The sequence below is a fragment of the Hoplias malabaricus genome, chromosome 16, assembly GCF_029633855.1.
Source record: "Hoplias malabaricus isolate fHopMal1 chromosome 16, fHopMal1.hap1, whole genome shotgun sequence".
NCBI classification, from domain to species: Eukaryota; Metazoa; Chordata; class Actinopteri; order Characiformes; family Erythrinidae; genus Hoplias; species Hoplias malabaricus.
The window spans coordinates 19,852,562-19,876,390 of record NC_089815.1 but is presented as its reverse complement, the minus strand read 5'-3'; the positions used below and the strand labels follow the sequence as shown (position 1 = coordinate 19,876,390).

Here is a 23,829-nt window from a genome sequence, read left to right as displayed (position 1 = left end):
GGAACGTCTGGGAGACATGGCAACTCCTGAGCTCTACACTAAGGTAAGAACTTACATGTATTGGGAGATGCTGTGTAGGTCTCTGTCATAATACAAAGATGGCTCGGTGATCCTTTGCTTGCTTTATTCTCTCAGAAGTAATCTCAAGAATCATGGAAGCAGAATTTGTTGATCCAGATCAATTTCACAAAGACAAAAACATTTGAGCACTTCAAATCTTCCATGTTTATAGAGTGTTCCAGGCTAATGAAGAGTGACAGGACAGCACGGGAATGAATGACTGGTGTTAATGTTTAATACAGAGGAGTTTGGATTTTGCTGATGTTGGAGAAATGATGTCACTGGCCTGGACACATACAGGAAGCTCTGTATATATGCTAGATCCAAAAAGGGAAATTTACCAACTAGTTGTCCGTGAAAGACTAGAACAAGACCCTGATTTTGTTAAATATCTTCTAAATCGACAGGTCTATGGGACCTGCATACAATATCAAATACAAATTCAGCACCACTCAAGTTCAAGTGTAAAAAAAAAACAGCCTGCTGCATCTAAATCTGTAGCTATTACCTGTAACGCTTCAGCATATGAATGAAGATGAATTTGCACCCAGTTTTTTTCCCTGTTCAGTCATTGAAAATTCCATCCATTAGCTCATGCTGCCTCTGGGAGGGTGAAACAAGCACAAGTTTTCTTCAAGACGTTTGCAGCCAGGTATTGCTTCTTTTTGAACTGTCAACAACACAATGCCTATGCAGCTGAACAAACATGGAGAAAAAAAGGAAAGCTAACTGATGCCTGCACTGGCTTGCATGATGGTAATTAATGAGGAACGAGGGAGACTAAATGTCCCAGCCTTTAATATCTTAGGCCTCAAAGAGGGACTGCAACAGTGATCACTTTGATAGAACAAACACTCAGTCTGCTGCAACACGCTGTTCAGTTTGTGAAAAAAAGGTGTAAAGAGGAAAGTGTTACTGACTCTAATAATGTTGAGTTTAGTAACGTAATGTGGGCTATTGCTCTACTGTGATTGTGAACATGTGAACTACTTTGTCCTAAGGGAGCTAATGTGTGGGTGCCAGATCCTGAAGAAGTGTGGGTGTGTGCACAGTTACAGCAGGACTACAGGCCTGAAGATCAGCAGCTCATTCTCCTGCTCAGTGATGGCAGAGTGAGACACACACTCTCACACACATGCATTTACAAAACTCACAATGCCCTTATTACACAGAATTGTATTGTATAGTCAAACATTTCCCCCTAAAGTTACTGGCTATTTCAGGTAGTTTTTACTTATTTTAATGAGATTATTTAAGGCTGTGCTATGCATAAATGTTGGTTAAAGGCTAAGCACCACTTAATGGACCTCCATAAATATTTCACATTATTTTAGTTACTGACATATATAAGTATGAGTTTAAATGAAAATAGCAGCTTAGTTTGCTTTAAAACTGACAATTTTATTAAATTGACGGAAAAACCCGAGCTCGCTACGCAAATTCTTGAACGCAACCGTGACGTCACTGGTGGACAACAGCTGAACAATGCTGTGGTAAAACACCGTTATGACTGACTGTTATGACAGTATCTAGCTAAATAACCAACATTATTCATGACAATAGCCTAGCAATAAGCTAAACTCAAATTTAGAGGTACCGTTATTCTTGTAAATTTGATCGAAGTCGAACTCGAATTCACCCGACACTATAAACCTCCGTAATGCAGCTACGTAGCCGAGTACAATCTGAGCCACCGAGTTTAACAAGTCAAACTAACGTTAACTAACATCAACTAAAACAGGCGAAGTGAGTGTCCTTACCCTGTTTACCTCCATGTTACAGAGGCTCTTGAACACCTTTCGTTGGTTTATTTACATGTCCATATTGTTGGAAAAGCGCCAGTGAAATGAGCTACAGATAACGGAGTGAGCGGATGGTCCTTTCCAAAGTGCCCGTTTAAAGTTGACAAATTTAGTCAATTTTCTGGATATTTTGGGATCTTTGGGCCATTTGTGCACAGATGTCCCACTGTACATTGAATTATTGCAGCCAAAAACAACAAACCTGTGCAACTCCTAGAGTTGTCCACCATCTACGTCACCGAAACTCTACTGTTCTGGGTGGCACGCCTGTCAAGCCTGAGGTATTTAGTTTAAAATCAGATGTGTGGTGAGAGCGTCTTTACATATTAAAAGTTACATATTACAATCATTTCCCTAAGTAAAAATATCTGTGACTTGCTTCAAAATACCACAAGGATCACACAATACAGCACCTGTCTAAACAGCCGGGTCCAGAAGATCCAGTTTCATTGCCTGTTCCTGTAAATGAGACAGCCACAGTTCTGTTCAGTGCAAGAGCCAAGGAGTGAGGAGGCAATATTAGAAATGATCAGATTTTCACCAGTAGAGGTCTTTAAATCCCCCATATTTATACTGTTAAGCTTTAACTGCACATATCTCCTTTTGAACATTTTGAAAAGATGCATTTTTAAACACCCCCTGCTGAACAAAGAACAAGCAAGAATGTTTTAGTGTCCCCTGTAACAGGCAGAATATGTGAACCAACCGTGTGCTTTGCTCCTAAGGAGGTTCAGTACCCTGTAAGTTCCCCTGGTGGTCTTCCCCTTCTGGGCAACCCTGACATTCTGGAAGGAGAAAATGACCTGACAGCCCTCAGCTTCCTTCATGAACCTGCGGTGCTTCATAACCTACGTGTGCGCTTCCTCCATTACAGCAGCATCTACACCTACTGCGGTGGGTGGTGCTAAAAACAAATAAAAATATTATTTAACACAGTATATCATTTTCCATAGGGGAGTTCATAGGATGTTTCTGACTAAATGTCCTTCACAGAAAGTACATTTTTATATTTTGTTACATGTTAGTTGCAGTTTTGTTACATTACCTGGATCAGTCTTCAGTTATCTGTCTGGGTTGTGTTTAGAAGGGAACGAAATAAAACTGTGGATTGCTATTAAAGTGCTCTTTTTAAGTCTCTGATTTCATTTTGATGAGAATTTTTGTTCTATTTTGATTGGGGGTGGGGGTGTGGGTTATCTGTAGATAACAGTCAGTAATATAATACATTCTTTATTTTTTATAGGGGCTAAAGTTCACATAAATCACACAAAATTACTCACGGCTCTGTCGTATTGGCCTTTTTTGTAAACATTAGCCAGTAACCAAACTATAGCCACTACCTCAGCTGCTTGCGCTAGTTGTAAATTGATTGTAATAGAATAATAATCTTATGTACTTCCATTGTGTCTGTAACCCTTAAAGGCATTGTGCTAGTGGCTCTAAACCCATATGAAGATCTGCCCATCTATGGCGAGGAGGTGATTGATGCCTACAGTGGGCAGGACATGGCTGATATGGACCCTCATATCTTTTCTCTTGCTGAGGATGCCTATCGAACCATGATCAGGTCAGATGTGGTTAAGAGTTCAGATCATGCTCACCATCATAGTCTACAAAGTGGGTTTCTGTTTGCTGCTGTTATGCTGGTGACCATCTACCAGACTGTCTTTAACTCTTCAATCTGCTTTCCTTTTTCTTCTTTCTCACTCTTTCTCACACTTTCAATGTTCTAATTTGATCAGTGCTGATGCCCACTTGGTACTTGGCTTTGGTCGTGCCCTGATCTGGCTTTTCCCTCTCCCACTGCCTGGCCGCATAGGACCATTTAGCTCCAGTTGACCTCACACCAGATTGCACTCACTTACCTGCCCTGCTAAAGCTGATTTGTGACGCCATTTGTTGTGAAAAGTGCTATATACATAAAATTGTTTTTAAATTCCATAGACTTGTTGAATGTATAATACACTATCTATAAATGGACTATTATGTTACAGGTTTTTAAATTGCTCCTACAGTTTTTGGAACAACTTGGTTCATTTTTCTCTCCATACTTAACACCCTGTCACAGTCTGAGGCAGTTTGCATGATGCTTAATAAAAGGGTATACACCGCCAGTACTAATACTAGTTAGATACAGTAGCCTTGTAATCTTTAAAAACTGACTATAGTTGTCAGAAGTAGGAAATAAAGGCCTTTTTTTCTCAAACAACAAACTTTACAGATGAAGGGGAAAAAATCATGTGTATTTTACATAAGCCTATAAATGTAAGTTAATATAACTATAAATATTTGATACTCTGACCACATATGTTTATGTATATTACTTCAAAATAACTGAGTGCAGCTGGTTGTACTTCTATATGCAGGGAGGAAAAGAACCAGTCAATTATCATTAGTGGTGAGTCTGGCTCTGGCAAAACTGTTTCTGCAAAATTCACCATGCGCTACTTTGCTGTGGTTGGAGGAGCAGCTCAGCAGACCAGTGTGGAGGAGAAAGTCTTGGCATCCAACCCTGTCATGGAGGTAATGAAGCATGGGTGAAGAGACTGTTCCGCCTTCTGATGAATATATTATAGGACTAAGTGTATATTGGAATATGAACAGAAACTGTCTGCATGCTAAAGCAGTATGAGTACAAAGAAGACTGCAATACTGTGCAATAGCAGCTACTTGGGTATAAGATATGGTCTTAATTTATTCTCAATATATCTTGTAGGCTTTAGGAAACGCTAAAACCATTCGCAACGATAACAGCAGCAGATTTGGAAAATACATTGAGATTGGCTTTGGTTCCAAAGGAGATATCATTGGAGCAAATATGAGGACTTACCTTTTGGAGAAATCTAGAGTTGTTTTTCAGGTGATGTAAATTGAAGGAACTACATCCACTGATGATATGTGTTTTGGTTTTTGTAACAATGTTCAAAATGACTGATTGATGACCCTCTTAGGCTCCAGATGAAAGAAACTATCACATCTTCTACCAGCTTTGTGCTTCCAGAGAACTACAAGAAATGAGGGGTCTCAAACTTAGTAAGCTGATAGCCACAGTAGTAACATTAATGTCTGCCTGAATGTTTTTGCCTTATAACTTTTTAATCAATCAATTCTCTTGTTTGTAGATACTGCAGAAAACTTCAAATACACAAACCAAGGAATGGACATAAACATCCCAGGCACAGATGGTGCCATGGAGCTTGAGAACACTCGAAATGCTTTGACTATTTTGGGTAAGACACCTTTTTTTTCTACATATCAGGCTATTGCAACCTCATACCATGTAAAGTACCAGGAAGAAATTTATTTATAAATGTATTTTTTGTAGGTGTCCATCCTGACCAGCAGATGGACCTCTTTCAGATACTGGCAGCTGTCTTGCATCTTGGCAATGTGAATATTCAAGCCAGTGGCAGGGGTGGTGACCGCAGCTACATCAGCGTATGTATAGGTCTACTGTTGCAGATGATTTAAACACAATGGAGTTTTAGGGCCACAGCTTTAAAAAAAACAGTTTCCAAGAATAAAGTCAGAATTCTGAGAACAATGTTGGAATAATTCTCTGCACATATAATGGGGCAGACACCACCACAGTGTAATTGAGGAATGCAGTGTGTTGCTGAAATCATACTATGGAATAAATACTCAGTCCTCTGACACATCAGGACAAGATTGTGATTAGTATTTAAACCCTGAATCTGTGCAAGAACTCGTTTATTCAGAAGAGGGGATGTAGTTTTACATGAAACAATTAATGATCACGAAAATGATTGATCCAGAGCGAGTGGAACTCCACGTGCCCACGAGGCTCCATCGCATTATGGCTCATGGACCTGTACAATAAACTGAAGCCATATGCATTGCAGTTGGGCTGCACTGATGGGGTTTAGTCGTCATGGCGTGTGGATGCATTTAATAAATAGTTCTGTTCACTGACTGCTTCTTTCACAACTCACTCTGTGGCTCACAGACTGTGAGTCTGTCTGTTAACCTGTCATACATCCCTTTGTGATGTCACTAAAACTGGCACCTGTAAATAGACAGTTTGAAAAGATGCAGTGGCTGGCTTCAAATGTCTTGGAGCTAGCTTTCGCCTCTTAGTGTGGAAGAAAACGGAGGGCAAATAATATTGGAGACTTGAAGATTGATTAACAAAGTTTATTGTAAAGAGAAACTTTGTGGGTCCCCTCCAATGAATATTGATTATATTTTTAAATGTGAAGTGCCTCCTGGAATTGGAATGTAACTCACACCCATATAACAAGAACATTGTTTCTCATATATTTACTTATGTTTATCAGTTGCTGTTCAGTGATTTGCATCTAATCACTTTTGTGAGAAATATTAAATAATTCCTGAAATACCACACTTTATTGAGTGTTTGTCTCTATATACGTTGGCAGGGAGATGACCGCTCCTTGGTGATCTTCTCTAAGCTGATGGGGGTGGAGTGCCCCCAGATGGCCCACTGGCTTTGTCATCAAAGGTTAGCTGTAGGTGGAGAGATGCTGGTGAAGCCCATGTCAGGTCAGCAGGCTAACGAGGCTCGGGACGCTCTGGCTAAACATATTTATGGGCAGCTGTTTGCCTGGATTGTCCAAAGGCTGAACTCAGCTCTGCGAGCCCAGAGAGAGAAGCCCAAGACCTTTATTGGTGTACTGGACATTTATGGGTGAGCTCAGAACGTTGGTTTTATCTGTAGTATAGTTTAATTTCTGAGCAATATCTGATTCATGCTGCTGATTTATTTCTAAGAAAGCTTCTCCTCTTCATCAGATTTGAGACCTTCGACAGAAACAGTTTTGAGCAATTCTGTATTAACTATGCTAATGAGAAACTTCAGCAGCAGTTCAACAGAGTGAGTAAAAAAACTGTTTCGTGAAAAGTAAAATTTGCTTATTTAAAATGCAGTCATATATACACACAAAATGTTTTTTCATCCAAAAACGAAGATGTGTGCCTAAATCATCACACATCTTTCTGTTTTTCCAGCATGTATTCCAGTTGGAGCAAGAAGAGTACGTGCGAGAGGAGCTGCCCTGGAACCGTATTGAGTTCAGTGATAACCAGCCTTGCATTACTCTCATAGAGGGCCCTCTTGGCCTGCTAGACCTGCTGGATGAGGAGTGTAGAGTAAGTTCTTTTGAAGTCCGCTTAAGTCTTAAAGTCTTGAGTCTACTGCCCTGTTTTGATTCTTAAAATGATAAGCACCCCCCTGACTCCCCCTTGACACCTGTCCTCAGGGAAGATCTTTCTATCATTTGAAGGGCATTGTTATTTTCCCGAGAGTCAATTGACAGTCATTTAGCAGCTCCTAAACCTCCGTAATGCAACTACGTAGCCTAGTATAACCTGAGCCACCAAGTTTTGCAAGTCAAGCTAAAGTTAACTAACTCTAGGGTGACAAGACGTCCTCTTTTACCCGGACATGTCCTCTTTTTTAGACTTAAAAAATGTCCGAGCGGAATTTCACAAACGTCCGGCATTTTGTTTTTCTAGAGCTTACATAGAACTTCGAGAAGCGTTTCATTCACAAACTAGTCCCGCCCTCCCCTACTCCGATTGGTTCGCTTGAGTGAGAAGGGGGAGTGGTGAAGTAGCCTAAAGTCTTCTGATTGGACGGTCTGACTGTAGAGCTACCGTTATTGGTCGATAACCTTCTCTGTAAACATTTAATTTGTCAGTCTGCACGTCAGTAGTCTTTGTTTACGTCAGGCAAAGCTCATGTACCTACCCTCATCTTGAGCAGCTATGACGAAATGTAAATGTAAGTTCTCGCGAGAGCTCATCCGAGACGTGTTCTCTTTTTCACCATCTCAGATCTGGTCACCTTAAATAAACATTATTGTTTTGCGTGCGGTAACTGTGGTGTGGGATGGCATATTGACACCTAGTGGGCTGGATGTGGCTGAGATTCTTTACTAAATGTATTTTAGAGTTGGCTTGGGGGAACTGCTCTGTGGAGCATAAACTGATTTATACGTCTCATGTAAAAAGAAAAATAACTTTATGAATATTTCTTGGTAATGTTTGATGATAAAAATTAAAGAAAAGACATAGAGACAAATTGAGTCTGCCTTTGGAGTTTGTGTCTCTTTTGTATAAAAACACAATACTGCAGTCTTTCTGAAGTCACCTTTCTAATGTTGTCCTTTGCTCTATTTTGTGCTTTTCTTCTGTTAGGTTCCTAAAGGCTCAGATGAGAACTGGGCACGGAAACTGTACGAGCAGCACCTGAACAAGAGCCTCAACTTCCGCAAGCCACGCATGTCCAACTTAGCCTTCATTATACTTCACTTTGCTGACAAGGTTAGACACCTAAATCTAATCCTGGGTTTTATTAGCAGTCTAGTTTATTAGTTTTGTAATAATCAGATTTGACAACAAACCCCAGATTGAGTCATGTGTCTAACAAACAAAATACATGTAAGCTATAGAAACTTTCCTTTTTTAATTATATTTATTTATTATCTGTAACTGCTTATGAAGTTCAGGGTCACGGTGGGTCTGGAGTCTACCTGGGATGTTTGAGCGCAAGGCAGGAATAGGAGGGGGTGGCAGTCCTTCACAGGGTTCACTCACACACTCACACCTATGGACGCTTTTGAGTTGGCAATCCACCTACCAATGTGTTTTTTTCTTTTGGACCGTGGGAGGAAACCGGAGCACCCGGAGGAAACCCATGCAGAAATTAATTTAATTAATTCATTCATTTTTTACTGTAGATGTTAAGCTTTGAACATTAAGAGCACAGGTGTTTTCTAAAACATGTGGCAGATTGTAGTGCACTGTGAAATTTTCATTTTTACAATCCATAGTAGGTCCTAATAATTTTTCCTAGACACTGAATACTTTTAGGTATTTTGGGAAACTGTCATTAACTGCACTGACAAGATTTTGTAACTTAATAAAAACCACGAATGTGGTTTTGAAGCAAGTTTTCTGAATGTTTTATGTACATGATTTGAGTGTTAGCGATTAGAGCAATGGTTGTTGTAGGTCTAACACTAAATTAGGAATCAGAGTACGGATATCAAACATTCCCTGGCCGATCAGCTAAACCTGGCATGAGATTACATCTGGTGAGAAATGGAGAAAATGTGTAAATGATATTTGCCTATGTAATGTTTTTTTATTATTTTTTTTTTTTAAATGATCATTTTAACATAGTTTTTGGAAAATATGAAATATTAAATTATTATTTAGGCACAAGTTGCCCTTCAATGAATGCCTCTTCTGATAAATGTGACGTGTTACAAAATATATTATCAAAAACTGAACTATGTGGGGCTACAGAGTAGAACATCCGGTCGTGTTGCTAATGTTACAGAGAATGAAGGAATAAATGTTTTTTAATTAATTTTGGTAACTTAAAAACCCTAAAAGAGGTTTGGAAAAGCAGCATGTGATGACCTATATGTGTAAGCTGTTGTATTCTTCTGTTTCAGGTCCAGTATGAATGTGTTGGCTTTTTAGATAAGAATCGAGACACAATATTTGAAGAGCCCATCAATATAATGAGAGCGAGTCAGGTACCGATGTGGACTTGTCTTTTTTTAAATTCAGTCTGCTATTCTGGCAGATTTAAAATCACTTACAAACAAATAATACTATTTTTCCTCCAGTCAGAATTGGTTGCAGAGTTGTTCCAGAAACAGCAGCAGCCTGTAGGGGGTCCCTCTGTTCTGAATGGGGGTGTGCGCTCTGGGAAAAGAGCCCACCGTGAGCACAGACTTACTGTGGGCTTCCAGTTCCGTCAATCTCTGCAGCTCTTGATGGACACTCTCAACAGCACAACTCCTCATTATGTTCGCTGCATCAAACCCAATGACTCCAAACAGGCATTTGAGTGAGTGTGTGTGTGTGCGTTTGAGTGTGAGCGTGTGAGTGAGGGTCTCTGGATTTCAGGATTTTTGTGCTTAATGTTTTTGTAACTTGCCTCTCTCTCTCTCTCTCTCTCTCTCTCTCTCTCTCTCTCTCTCTCTCTCTCTCTCTCTCTCTCTCTCTCTCTCTCTCTCTCTCTCTCTCTCTCTCTCTCTCTCTCTCTCAGGTTTGATCCTAAGAGAGCAGTGCAGCAGTTGCGAGCTTGTGGTGTGTTGGAGACTATTCGCATCAGTGCTGCAGGTTACCCATCCAGGCAATGTCAACATCCTTCATATCTAACTCCTTATATTGTGACTTTATCATGGTTCTGATATTGACTATAAAGACATTTAGTAATAACTGGTCATTTAGTCACACAGCTCCAGGGACCTGGAGATTGTGGGTTTGATTCCCGCTCCGGGTGACTGTCTGTGAAGAGTTGGTGTGTTCTCCCTGTGTCCACATGGGTTTCCTCCGGGTGCTCTGGTGCCCGTAGGTGTGAGTGTGTGAGTAAATGTGTGTGTGTGTTGCCCTGTGAAGGACTGGCGCCCCCTTCAGGGTGTATTCCCGCCTTGCGCTCAATGATTCCAGGTAGGCTCTGCACCCACCGCGATCCTGAACTGGATAAGCGGTTACAGATATGATTTGAATGAATGAATTAATTAATGGTCATTTAGTCTTAAGTGGGTGAGGCAGTAACAGCTTTGCAAACGCGTCAATACAACTTGATACAATATATACATTATATATATCTTGATATATCATTACTGCCCTGAGAAAAGATGTATCTCAAAAAATGTACTTTATAGGAGAAGGGAACAACTTTCTTAACTTTCAGTGGAAGTCAGTGTAAAATGATTTTATTGGTCCATTCATCTGGAAGTTTTTAAAGAACGTGAAGGACAGCTGCTGTATCCAAGTGATGCAGTAAATTAACATCTCCAACAATGGAGATAGCTGTTTTCTAGCAACCATATATGCAACATTATAACTGGACTACAAATAAAATACAAAACAGATATAGAATATAGGCCATTAAAAGCTGAATAATTTTGTCCTGTGTCCTTCAGGTGGACGTATGAAGAGTTCTACGGCCGCTACAGAGTTCTCCTTCGTAGCTTGGCCACTCAGGATGGTCTGCGCGTGACTTGTCAGAGGGCAATCTCAGGCCTCATCCCAGACCCTGAGCAGTACTGCTTTGGCAAGACAAAAGTGTTCTTCCGGGCAGGGCAGGTGGCTATTCTGGAGAAGCTGAGGGCAGAGAGGTTGTGGGAGGCTGGTGTTCTGATCCAGAGCCAGGTCAGAGGATGGATCCAACGCAGACGCTACCTCCATCTGCGCTCATCCACTATTACCCTGCAGAGATACTCCCGGGGAGCACTGGCCCGCAGGTGACCAGCTGCAAGAGATTTTTATCAGGCTTGAAAATTTGGTCTGAACCTGAATTCATCTCCCAGCCCTATGGCAAAGTATTGAGTATTGCCAACTGTTCTCATGACCCTGTGCTGAGTTATGGAGGTGACACAAATTCTATTGTTTTCACCCCAGACTGTTTCTGATTGTTTGCTCTCATTATAAGGTTGGCCTGGACCCTGCGGTACACACGTGCTGCTGTGGTAATCCAGAAGACTTATCGTATGGTGTTGGTTCGGCAGACGTATCTGGCCATTCGACAGGCCACCATTACAATTCAGGCCTTTGCTAGGGGGATGCAGGCCCGCCGCACATACCGTCTGGTAAAGACTGGTGGTCATTCCTTCTCTCCCCAGTTTATTTCATAAGGCATTTATTTTAAAACTAGCCTGATATATCTGATATGTGACTGGAAATTTTCACTCCACTGGAATAAATGTGAAACTGATGGCACTGGTTGTGTGCAGCTGCTGCAGGAGCGAGCGGCAGTGCGCCTGCAGGCATGTGTGCGGTGCTGGCTAACCTGCCGCTGGTTCAGACGTGTGAGGGCTGCGGTTGTGCTGCTGCAGTGCTGTGTGCGCAGGAGAGCAGCCAGGAGAGAGCTGCGCACACTCAAGGCTGAGGCTCGATCTGTGGAGAGGTACAGAGAGCTCAACAAGGGCATGGAGGTGAAACTCATTCAGCTGCAGCTCCGTGCTGACCAGCAGGTGAAGGAAATTGAGAGTGGGGTTGTTGGTGGGCAGGAGAGAGTACCATGATGTCAGATAAGATTAAATAAGGAGAAAAGTAAGCTTTGTGTGTGTTTGCATGTGTGTGTGTGTGTCTACCTACCCATGTCTCAGGCCAAAGAGTGTGCATCTCTGCGGGACATTCTGCATGCGGAACGGGATTCTCACAGCGCTGAGGTGGAGCAGCTCCGCTCAGCTCTTCTCAAAGTGCAGAGACAGCTACTGGACCAGAGCCACAGTGCACCTTCTGTCACTGCCCAACAGGAGGAGGAGTGGAGGAGATCAGAGGAGAGAGCAACTCAGGAAATCCAGCGCCTCTCACAGGTCCCTGTATCTGCATCTCTGTAGAGAGTCATGTTGATTTCTCTGTGTAGTGTCAGATGACATTGGTCATTACAGACGTACTGCGGGCAGTTATTTACAAATTAAAAATACTTCAATCACTTATAACCTTGGACACATTAATCTACAGGGTGGGCCATTTATATAGATACACCTTAATAAAATGGGAATGGTTGGTGATATTCACTTCCTGTTTGTGGCACATTAGTGTATGGGAGGGGGGAAACTTTTCAAGGTGGGTGGTGACCATGGCGACCGTTTTGAAGTCAGCCATTTTGGATCCAACTTTTGTTTTTTCAATGGGAAGTTTTAACATAACTTTATTCTTTCATGAGTTATTTATAAGTTTCTAACCACTTATAAAATGTGTTCAAAGTGCTGCCCATTGTGTTGGATTGTCAACGCAACTCTCTTCTCCCACTGTTCACACACTGATAGCAACACCACTGGAGAAATGCTAGCACAGGCTTCCAGTATCCGTAGTTTCAGGTGCTGACCTGAAAAGTTCCCCCCCTCCCATATACTAATGTTCCACAAACATGAATGTGTATCAGCATGTTTTCTTCCTCGTTCGACTCATTTGTGCTGAGAAGAAATGACAATAATCCTGACACTGACATTTCTCTTTAATCTGTAGGAGCTGGAAGCTTTGAAAGTGGAGAAACACTCCATGGAAAAAGAGAGGGACGATATCACCTCTCGTTTGCGGCAGCAAGAGAAGGCACAAGAAGGTAAAAATATATGTTTGGCAGACCGCCTGTTTTTTGTGCTGGCTGCTTTTGGCATAAGCCTTTAGCAAGTTTGGTGTAGGTTTATTTCATCTGCTATGAATATGTAGTTGTAGGTGTCATTATGTAGGAGTCACTGAATAGCCTTTGAATACAGCCCTGCAATAAAGTGATTTTTCGAAATAAAACTTTAGGTGCAGTAATAGCTTGGAGGTAATAAAATACGTTGCTTCTGCAGAGGACACACTTTGAGTTCAGCGTTTAAAATGCAAACAAATTCTTTCACTGTGGTTTGATGGAAGATGCTATACCCTTTTATAGCGTTGGCCATAACATGTGACATTTGACTGGTATCCAGCGGTCATGGTCATATCATTTACTATCCAAAATGCTTTGTGAACTTACATGTCTTCAAGTCTTTTATACAAAATACTGATGATCGTAGTACTATTTTGCTTCATAATGCCCCGTGTTTTTCACGTTTGTGTCCATTTTTCATCACTGTCCAAAGAAAAACATTCTTTCATTGTCTGTAATCGCTTATCAGTTCAGGGTCACGGTGGGTCTGGAGCCCACCCGGAATCACTGGGCGCAAGGCAGGAACACAACCTGGAGGGTCTGCCAGTCCTTCACAGAGCGACACACACACGTTCACTCACACCTATGGACACTTGAGTCACCAATCCATCTACCAAAGTGTGTTTTTGGACCATGGGAGGAAATCCACTTGGACATGGGGAGAACACAACAAACTCCTCACAGACAGTCACCTGGAGCAGGACTTGAACCCACAACCTCCAAGTCCATGGAGCTGTTAGACTGTGACACTACCTGCTGCGCCCTTCAAAGACACTGCTCTTTACACTGTATAGATGGTTCCGGTTGAATGGACCAATAGAAATGATCCAAAACCACTTTGAATATGTTGCAAATGAATTACACAAATTTCTTCTTCTGTAAGGTTAGGATTTTTTTTAAAAAAGCAGGTTGTTTTTGTTTCAGAGAGCAGGCAGAAGTCCGAGGTCCAGGCTGGGGCAGCAGTTCAGGCTGAGCTCGAAGAAGAGAGGAGGAGATATCAGGGATTACTGAGGGAGTTCACCCGTTTGGAGCAGAGATACGACAACCTGAGGGATATGAGCATGCTCCCTACAGCTGAGGTACTGAGAAAATAAAAGAATCAGAGAGAGAAATGGGGTTAATATTCATTCATTCACATTCACACATTCACATTCACTCACACCTATGGACACTTTTGAGTCGCCAATCCACCTACCAACATGTGTTTTTGGACTGTGGGAGGAAACCGGAGCACCCGGAGGAAACCCACGCGGACACAGGGAGAACACACCAAACTCCTCACAGACAGTCACCCGGAGCGGGGGTTAATATGTCAGTTTTAATTTCATTGTCTCTGACCAATTTTTCGCTAAAAGTCAGCTGGCTTTACATGTCACATGTTGTAGTTTTCCCTCTTTAGGCCTGATCAATTGTGAGAAAGCTTGCAAACAGATTTGGCAAACTATCTGGAAGAAAACTAGGTTAAAAAAAATAAGTGATTAACACCAAACACTCGTTCTGAAAACTACAACTGAAACATAGCCAAAAATGTTTGGGAGAGTGGCAGTTTTAGACTAGATTATGAAGTATTCCAAAAACACTCTTATGCAGGTGAGGTAATCAGGCTTAGTTTAAAAAAAGAAGCCATTTGACCAGGAGTTTTCCAAGTTACATGTGGTATATGTCTGCGTGTTTGTGTGTGCCGCAGCGTTGGCGTGGACACAGTCGGACTGACTCCACTCAGAGTGTGTCTCTGGAGCCTCCTTCTCCTGTCACTCCATCTTTCAACGGTCCTCCTGACTTCTCAGCTGAAGAGGGCAGGAGGATCAGTGTGACCTCTCCCTTTGACAGGAGACCCTGGAGCTCTGAGCCCCCACTGGTGAGACTGAAGGTTTATAATAAGCTTTATAATACCTGGTCCTCACTTTCTCTGGGTTTGTAGGATGGCCCCTATTTACCTTAATCAAGTATTGTCATGCTAGTCACTGAGGGTGTCTGTTACATCTGGGCAACCTACATGTGCACTGGTGTTCTGAAAATAGAAGTGGCTGCCTCACAGGAAGCATGTTCTGGTTTTACCCTCTCAGTATGGGGGAGTCTTAACTTGATAAATCTGTTGTACTCTGCTTTATTGTTTTGCGCAGAATGTGTTAATGGAGGACTTGGGTGTACCAAAAATCACAGCAGAGAAGATGGAGGGAGAAGACCTCCGACACGCCTATGATGCTGTCCGAGTGGCCAACAAGTCAGTACTTCCTTCCATTTCTTGAATGTTTCGAATATCCTTTCTCGTGTGGTTTATCTAAATACTTAAAGCTGGAGTAGATCATTTTGGAGAAACAAACAAGTGTAAGCTAGGTATATTTAAGCAATTCAGACCATACCATCAGCCATTCTTTCAAATTCACTCCCAAAGACACACAAATGCCATCTGCCTGATTACAGCTGGAGGAGTCCAAGGGAGATTATTGGAGAGAGAAATGCAACGTTATTTTCTGCTTCTGTATAATCTGAAATGAATTGGGATTCTCTCGAGCACGCACACGTATGGACGCAAGTGTGTGACACGGTGGTATGATGAGTAGAGACCAAACGACAACACAATGAAACAAATGAACAAACCCATGAACAAACAACCAAACAAACTCAAACTCAAAATGACCGATACCAGGAAGTGAGGGAAGAGGGCTTAAATACATGAACTTAACAAGAAACAGCTGAAACGGATAACAAGGGAAACGATGAGGAGGCGGAACAAAGGCGGAGCTAGAGTGAACATAAACAAAGCCATGTGCAGAGATAGGAAAACAACGAAGAGAGAGCCACATAGAAAGGGGAAAACAAACCAGAAAGTGTCAAGATGTGACAGACGCCCCCCCCCAAGACGCGCAACTCCTGGAGCGCGAAAAACTACATTCCCCAGGAGCTGGCGCAGGAGGGGGCCAGAAGAACAAGACAAAAAAACGAAACTAGAAGACTCAGTATGGAAAAGGAAACAAGGAACTAGACTTAAACGGACATCGGACAAAAGTAGAAAGAGGAGACGGGACTCGTGATAAGACAGGGTGCTGGAACTTAGATTGGAAATTATACGGGGACTGAGACAGAACAGGAGGAGATAAACGTGATTGGACTTGGGACAAGACGGGAGCAGAAACAGGGTACTGAAACATAGACTGGACAGAGGGTTTAACAGGTGACTGGAAAGGACTAACAGGAAACTGGACTGGACTAGGCAGGGGAACAGGAACCAAGACATTAACAGGGATAGAGATGAATATAGTGACAGGGACTGGAACGGAGACCAAGGCTGACACGGGCACAGGGACAAGGACAGAGACAGGAACCAGAACAGGGACAGATACAGGAACAAATACAACTGGTGGGTGCCCAGGACTGGCCAATGTCCGTGGAACCAGCCTGGGCACAGTTCTGGGGATCGGCCCCAAAGTCCTTGGGGCCGTCCTACGGGTTTGACGGGGAGCGGCTGTAGCCACAGTCTCGGGGGTAGAAATGGCCGTAGCCACAGTCTCGGGGGAAGAAACGGCCGTAGCCACAGTGTCAGGGACAGAAACGGCCGTAGCCAAAGTCACTGGTTCAAAAGTGGCCGAAGCCAAAGTCACAGGAGTAGAAATGGCCGAAGTCACAGTCATGGAGATAGGAGTGGCTGAGGAAGCCGTACTCACGGAGACTGGAGACCCTGCGACGACGTCCACGGAGGCAGACGGAACTGCGACGACGTCATCCACGGAGGCAGACGGAACTGCGACGACGTCATCCACGGAGGCAGACGGAACTGCGACGACGTCATCCACGGAGGCAGACGGAACTGCGACGACGTCCACTGAGGCAGAAGGATCTGCGACGACGTCCACGGAAACAGAGGGATGTGCGACGACGTTCACGGAGGCAGAGGAATCTGCGACGTCGTCCACTGGGTCAGGAGGATGTGCGACGTCATCCACGGAGGCAGAAGGATCTGCGACGACGTCCATGGAAACAGAAGAGGCGGGCGTCGCTCTCATGAAGACAGGAGAGGCGCGCGCCGCCTTCAAGGAGAGCTCCAGGCGTGCCATGAGGCCTGTAAGCTTCTCCTGAATGTCAGGAGTGGGCGCAGAGCGGTGATTAGGAACTGGGGTCCTAACGACGACGTCCACGGAGGCAGAAGAATCTGCGACGTCGTCCATGGAGACAGGCGCGGCCGGAGGCGCCGCGCTGAGGAAGACAGGCGCGGCCGTAGGCACCGTGCTCAGAGAGACAGGCGTGGCCGGATGCACCGCGCTCAGGGAGACAGGCGCGGCCGTAGGCGTTGCGCTCTGGGAAACAGGCGCGGCCTGTTATAAATATAATAAAAATCTTTGGTAAACAATTTTTTTTTGCCTTTAAAGTTGTTGTCATTGTTTTAGGTTTTTGGAGAGGCAGCTGTTGGCTCAAAGGGCTGAGTGGGAGCAGGAGAAAGCTGCGCTCTCACAGCAGCTGCAGACGTCCAAGGCTAGAGTCTTTCCGGTGAACAAGGACCTGAAAGTAATCCTGATCCTTACCTGTATTTTACTGTCTGCTGGTACTGACCAACAGCAACTCCACTTAGAGCTTTCATCCCCAAAAACTTTGTGTGTGTGTGTGTGTGTGCATGTTTGGTTTTTAGGATCTAATGGAGCAGGTGGAGGTTAAGGAGCTGGAGAACTGTCGACTCAGGAGAGAACTGAAGGAGTTGAAGCATACAGTTACAATCAGGAAACTTTTAGCTTATGCAGGTGTGCCATGTTTGGTTAAGCACACATACTTACAGCACGCACAACAACACATTCAACCTCCTAATAATCACTCTGTTCTAAGCTTTGCAGATATTAGTATTCATTCACAATGACACTGGAATCGCTGTGTTATTGTGCTATACAAGTGATGTAGCCCTATCCATTACAGTTAGAATGAGCTGGAGTGGTGTTTATGATCCAGAACTAATCCTCCAGTGTCAGTAGGTAACTACACTAGTGGTCTTGTGGCTGAATGCAGTTAACTCCTCACAGATATGTTATCAAATCTTGTATAAATCTTCTCAACCAATTAGAGACTTTTAATGCAGCAGAAGCGTGTCAACAAGCTTTTACAAGCTCTACGCTGTCTTCCAAAGCCCTAATTTAACAAACTCAGACTAGAATCTGAATGCGAGAATCAAGCAGATGTTATTAGGGATACAACACTTTGGTTGTATTGCTCTAATGGCGCCTGTTGCTTTAGACATGGACCTATTTTTAAAGAGATTTAGTGAGAGATTCTTTCTAGATCTAAAGTTGCCAGCTCTGATCTTTAATGATTTGAGAAGAATGAAAAAATGGAAATTCAATGACCAGTAATTTCCCATAACCTTGTTATTATTCTCTCCACAGGCGTGCCTGTACCTCAGGATCCAGTGTCTCCCTCTACACAGCTGAGTCCTGTGCTGACTGGACTACTGGAATGTAGGAAGAAAGACGAGAGCAGGCTCATGAAAAACCTCATTACAGGCAAAGTTTTTGCACAGCCATCTCAGAATGGGTCGTATTAGAAGTATTGACTAAAACATTTCGCTGAGCAAAGTATCATTTTTTTGTAGTGTATCAGCTACTCTCACTTTCTCTAAGTTTGGAATAAGGCAGCAACAGGTGTGGGTAATATTTTGTGCAGATATTCGGGCTGAAGCAGCTCTCTCTCTGGCTCCTGGCCTGGCAGCACGGCTGGTTTTCCTGTGTGTGCGTCAAGCAGATATCAGCAGGGATCTTACTCGAGCACGAGGCCTCTGTGTCGCTACGCTGGCATCCATCAAAACAGCTTTAAAGGTAAATAAAGGAGCTAAGAAACATGCTTGCACTATCAAAATCGGTGCTCAAATGATTCTCATTGTCTTCCATCCCAGAATAACTGCTTTGTGTTGGTGCTCAGTGGATCCTGAGCCAAGGATGAGCACTCAATATTAGAAAACCCTTGAGTAGGGGTCCAGATGGAGGCTTCATCTTGTAATGTTCATGACATGATAAGTGATGCCATAGAGATGATGTCGTGAGTACTATATTTTCTGTTTTGTTTCCAGAAACACAGTGGGGATTTGGATATGACAGCTTTGTGGCTGAAGAACATCTACATGCTCAAAGACCTGCTCACCCAGCACTCAACCACAAAGGCCCTTGCTTCTGGAGAGGTAGAGTATTTACATGATTATCAACAAGATCTGAGATTTTGAAAATATGCTGTCATCTGTCGGACTAATTCTGTTTAGTGTTCTATTCTGTAATCAGATAAAAAATGGCTGCCCCCACATTGGGGACCCACTCTGTAGAGCATTACCTGGTTCGTTCAGAAAGTACAATGCAGTTTGATTCTCTACCTGATCTTAGATTGCACGTTAGAAGGAAAATAATCACTTTCATAAATATTGTTTTCTACTTAAATAGTGATCAATAGTAATAGAGACAAACAGTGGTAAACAGTTACATTTTTGATTTCTGTTTTCTTGGCTATGCAGGAGGTGGGTGGGGTTGAGGAGGTGCTCCCTTTGCAGGTGGAGCTGGGGGAGCAGGTGAGGGCGCTTGGTGACATGTGCATACAGGCCTATCAGCAGCTGCTCTCCATCACTGAGAGCCGCCTACAGCCCATAATCGGTAGGACTGTCATAATAGCTTCAGTTCTTGACACAGCTCCTATGTTATAGCTTGTTTGGTGAAGTATACATTCACTTTACAGGGTCTTTTTTAATGTGCAATTATGCTGCCTTTATAGGGGAGTTCTACGAGTACTCTATTGGTAATTCAGATGTAAAAAAACAAGTCATTTATAATATTTTGATGTTAAAAGAACACAGCAGTGAGCTGTGCCTGTGACACTACTGTGTGTGTGTGTATGTATATATATGTATATGTATATATATGTATATATATATATATATATTTTTTTTTTTCCCCTGCCCAGTTCCAGCTATGTTGGAGAGTGAGACCATCCCAGGACTTTCAGGAGCTGTGGTAAAGCCGGCTGGCTCTCGTAAGCGTGCAGGTTCAGACCCCAGGCCTCTGGGCTCTGTGGGCTCTGGGGAGGTGGTCAGCATGGCTGCTGTGCTAAGGGAACTTACCGCTTTGTACACTGCTCTGGAGCGCCAGGATTTGCCCCTGGCTCTGCTGGAACAGGCTTTCAGACAGATCACACACTTGCTGGCCGCCAGTACACTCAACAGCCTGCTGCTTCGAAAGGACATGTGCTGCTGGAGCCGTGGCCTTCAGATCCGGTCAGAACACAACACACTACCGTGCTGGTGCTGGGAGTCTGGAATATAAATGACACAAGCTAAAAACGAAAGGAGCATTAGCCATTAGTGGCCTAGATGTATCAGAAATGTTATACTTTGCTTACTTTATATACATTGATCAACTGTATGCACTGATCAACTATAACTTCATGATGACCACTATGCATCTTTGTATCTACACTCATTGTACCTTCTCTCAGCCCAACTAGCCATACAGGAGCACTTTGTAGACTTTAGTCCATCTGTTGCTTTGAATACTTTGTTCACAATGTTCCCTAATAGCCTTATTTGACAATTTGAAATTATGATAAAACCAGAAAAAAAGAACTACAATAATCTTTACAGAAAAGCAGGAAATCACACTCTGGAGCTGCTGCACATGAGCTTAAGATCACTGTGCTTAGTGCAAAGCGTCAGTTAGAGGAGTTCAGAGCCCATAACACTGGGCTGTAGAGCAGTGGAATTGTATTTAAAGGAATTGTGTATCTTCATCCAATATCTTTGGGATGAGTTGGAGCAGTTAGTGTTAGGGTTATGTTCAAGGGTTATGAGCTCATGACTCAATACCATCAGATCCCAATAGAGTGTGGCTGCTAGGGTGACCAGACGTCCTCTTTTACCCGGACATGTCCTCTTTTTTAGACTTAGAAAATATCCGGGCGGAATTTCACAAACGTCCGGGATTTTGTTTTTCTAGAATTTACACAGAATTTCGAGAAGCGTTTCGTTCACAAACTAGTCCCGCCCTCCCCTACTCCGATTGGTTCGCTTGAGTGAGAAGGGGGCGTGGTGTTAGTAGCCTAAAGTCTTCTGATTGGACGGTCTGACTGTAAAGCTACCGTTATTGGTCGATAACCTTCTCTGTAAACATTTAATTGGTCAGTAGTCATCCCCCCCCCTTGCAGTTCCCAATATTTTCCCCAAATATTAATAGTGAAGTAGTGAAGTCTTCCTAGAAGAGTAAGAGCTATTACTGCTGCGAAGGGACCCATAGTTATTATTCATTTCAGAAGAAATTTGGATGCGCATGGGTTCAGAAACTTTAGAGGAACACATTGTGTTAATGTTTTCGTAGATATAATGTGAGCCTGCTGGAGGAGTGGCTGAGGAGCCGATGTCTGTGGACAGGAGCTGCTGCGGCTAATCTGGAACCCCTTATCCAGGCTGCCCAGCTACTGCAAATGAGCAAAAAGACCGACAAAGAGGCCGATGGACGAGTTATAGTTCAAACCTGCAATGCGCTGTCCGGCCAGCAGGTGGAGAACCTTCCCTGAATACTGACAAAACGAAGTAAGTACTGATGTGGAGTCGAAGTCGTGAGCATTAGTGATCTGTAAATGTGCCTTGTCTTGCAGATTGTGAAGATTTTGACACAGTACACTCCACAAAGTGATCTCGAGGAGAGAGTAACTCTCAATTTTATTCGCATGGTTCAGGTAAGAATGGATGAAGTTGGTTTTTAACCAATTTAAATTGTTTGATGTTATGCAAAATAGAGAAAACTTGAATATACCCCCTATTTATATATTTGTAGTCACCCCTTGTACTGGGTGCACCCATTATGTGCAGATTCAGTAGTGATCATGTGTACTGTCTAGGACGATAATAATATAATAAGGATAATAATCTCTAGAGAAAACCATGGCCAATAGAAGCAGCTACACTGAAACCTAAGCTCACCACGATCAGTTTTTTGATCAAGTATCGCCTAGAGAGCCATTGGGCTGTGGACCAGTGGAACTGCACTCTTGGGTGATGGAGGGCCATCTAACACCTCTTGTATGTGTATTTGTGATTCAGAATGAATCATCCTACACTAGTACCTAACTAAATGCCATGAAATGCTAACAGAGGTGTCACAATATCTCATCTAAAGCCTTCCCAGAAGAGCAGAGACTGTTAGAAATGGGAATAAACAACTTATTACTTATTAATATCCTTAATGTAGTCTTTCTTTTTATTGAAGAACTAGTTAATGCACTCTATGATGTTGCTAAAAATATACTCATGGGATTTCCCAGGGATTACTTAAGGAACGCTCAGATGGACACACTCCTCAGCTGCTACTGGACGTTAAGAGGGTCTTCCCTGTTACTTTTCCATACCTGCCACTCCCACCCCTCAGTGTTGAGCAGCTGGAATTCCCAGAGTCCCTCAAGATCTCCTTCCTCCGAAAAGTATGAATGAAGAATGAATGACTGTTGTGCACCTTGTTTAAAGCCCCACATCCTCATGATTAGTGTGTACATGTACAACCTTTACCATTCAACATCTACCATAAATATGTCTTTAATATTATGGCAACGAATCATGAACTATTAATAATTACACTGTTTGGATACACCTCAGTGTACAGTGGGAAAACTACAATGATAATTTTACAGAGAATTATGATGTGAGATTGATATAAGATTTTATGTTAATGTGTGCTGATACTGAGGAGGATGCAAAGGGAAAGAAAACTAAGTAAATCATTTATTTAATAGCCATTTATTTATTATTCATATCCATTTAAGTAGAAACACAGCAAAAATGCTATTAGTTTCACCTTCATCCCCATTAAGAACAATCATATTTAGAAAAACAAAAATTATAAACATCTGTGTATAAAAAAAGTCTCTCATGCCATTACTCTGTATCACTACACATCAATAATACATATTTATATATTCACAAGCCTTTCAAAAAAATAGAAAATAATACCCAAATATCAAAATAAATAAAAGACAACAATTGGAAAACACATCAATGTCACATGCTGGCAGGAGAGAGATCTTTCCCAACATGCACTGCTTCTTATTTACAGGTCTGGAGTCTTAGTTTGGCTCTGTGTGTGTGTGTGTGTGTGTGTTGCTGTGAAAGTGACTTCTATGTGCTTATGTATCATTTGTGTACATGCTCATGTTAAGTTCATAAAACTAATTTCTTCCTGACCTCAGACATTCACTAATTCTTCCAGTTAAAGAACCCCTCAACCACTCATTCCTCTACCTGCTGCAGCTACAAGCTACTGCTACAGATTTGTTCTACAATTTGTACTCATTCCTTTTACAAACTAGACACTCATCACTGTTTAACAGTCTTTCCAAAGAATATGTAAACCTGTTCAACATTCACTAGTCCTCTATCACTCAGTAAAATAACTATCGCAGGATTGACCCAAACAGTCCTCTTTTAATATTCAGAAACAAAATGATGAGGTTTTCAAATTTGGACTCCAAAAAAACAAAAACAAAACAAAAACAGCAGTGCCATCATGACAGACAATTTGTGCTGATAATCCACAATGTAAACAATACACCACTGTCAACTAGAGCTAAATTTTGATGCATAGAGAAGTTAGACAAGGGCACATGGCATGACAGTTTTAAAAAGAAGCCAGTTAGGGCTATGAATGTTTAGCGCTCCAAAAATGCCTGTGCTTCATTTGACTGGCAGCACTTGCCAGAAAGTTCCTCAGATAATCAGTTACAACAGCAAAGAAAAGGGCTTGTTTTAGACCTTTAGAAATGCGTCTCTCATGGCTTGCCGAGATCCTTCATGTTGGCAGGATCCAGTACCACTCC

The 23,829-nt window shown here is 42.6% G+C and overlaps 1 protein-coding gene across 1 annotated transcript; it reads left to right on the top strand.

The window, feature by feature from the left end:
* Positions 1-16: 16 nt before the first annotated feature.
* si:dkey-110c1.10 (unconventional myosin-Va) lies at positions 17-22,561 on the top strand. Its single transcript, XM_066647931.1, has 34 exons — positions 17-43; positions 1,062-1,172; positions 2,588-2,756; positions 3,285-3,429; positions 4,229-4,385; positions 4,579-4,722; positions 4,814-4,895; positions 4,985-5,092; positions 5,188-5,300; positions 6,263-6,531; positions 6,636-6,717; positions 6,852-6,992; positions 8,043-8,168; positions 9,308-9,391; positions 9,485-9,708; positions 9,910-9,996; positions 10,793-11,113; positions 11,302-11,458; positions 11,603-11,842; positions 11,978-12,187; positions 12,843-12,936; positions 13,936-14,090; positions 14,699-14,869; positions 15,135-15,235; positions 17,397-17,514; positions 17,636-17,744; positions 18,378-18,494; positions 18,655-18,806; positions 19,058-19,165; positions 19,490-19,625; positions 19,933-20,242; positions 21,339-21,519; positions 21,619-21,699; positions 22,285-22,561. Exons 1-34 carry the CDS (start codon positions 17-19, stop codon positions 22,444-22,446), a joined length of 4,992 nt encoding a protein of 1,663 aa, XP_066504028.1. The 3' UTR covers positions 22,447-22,561.
* Positions 22,562-23,829: the final 1,268 nt, after the last annotated feature.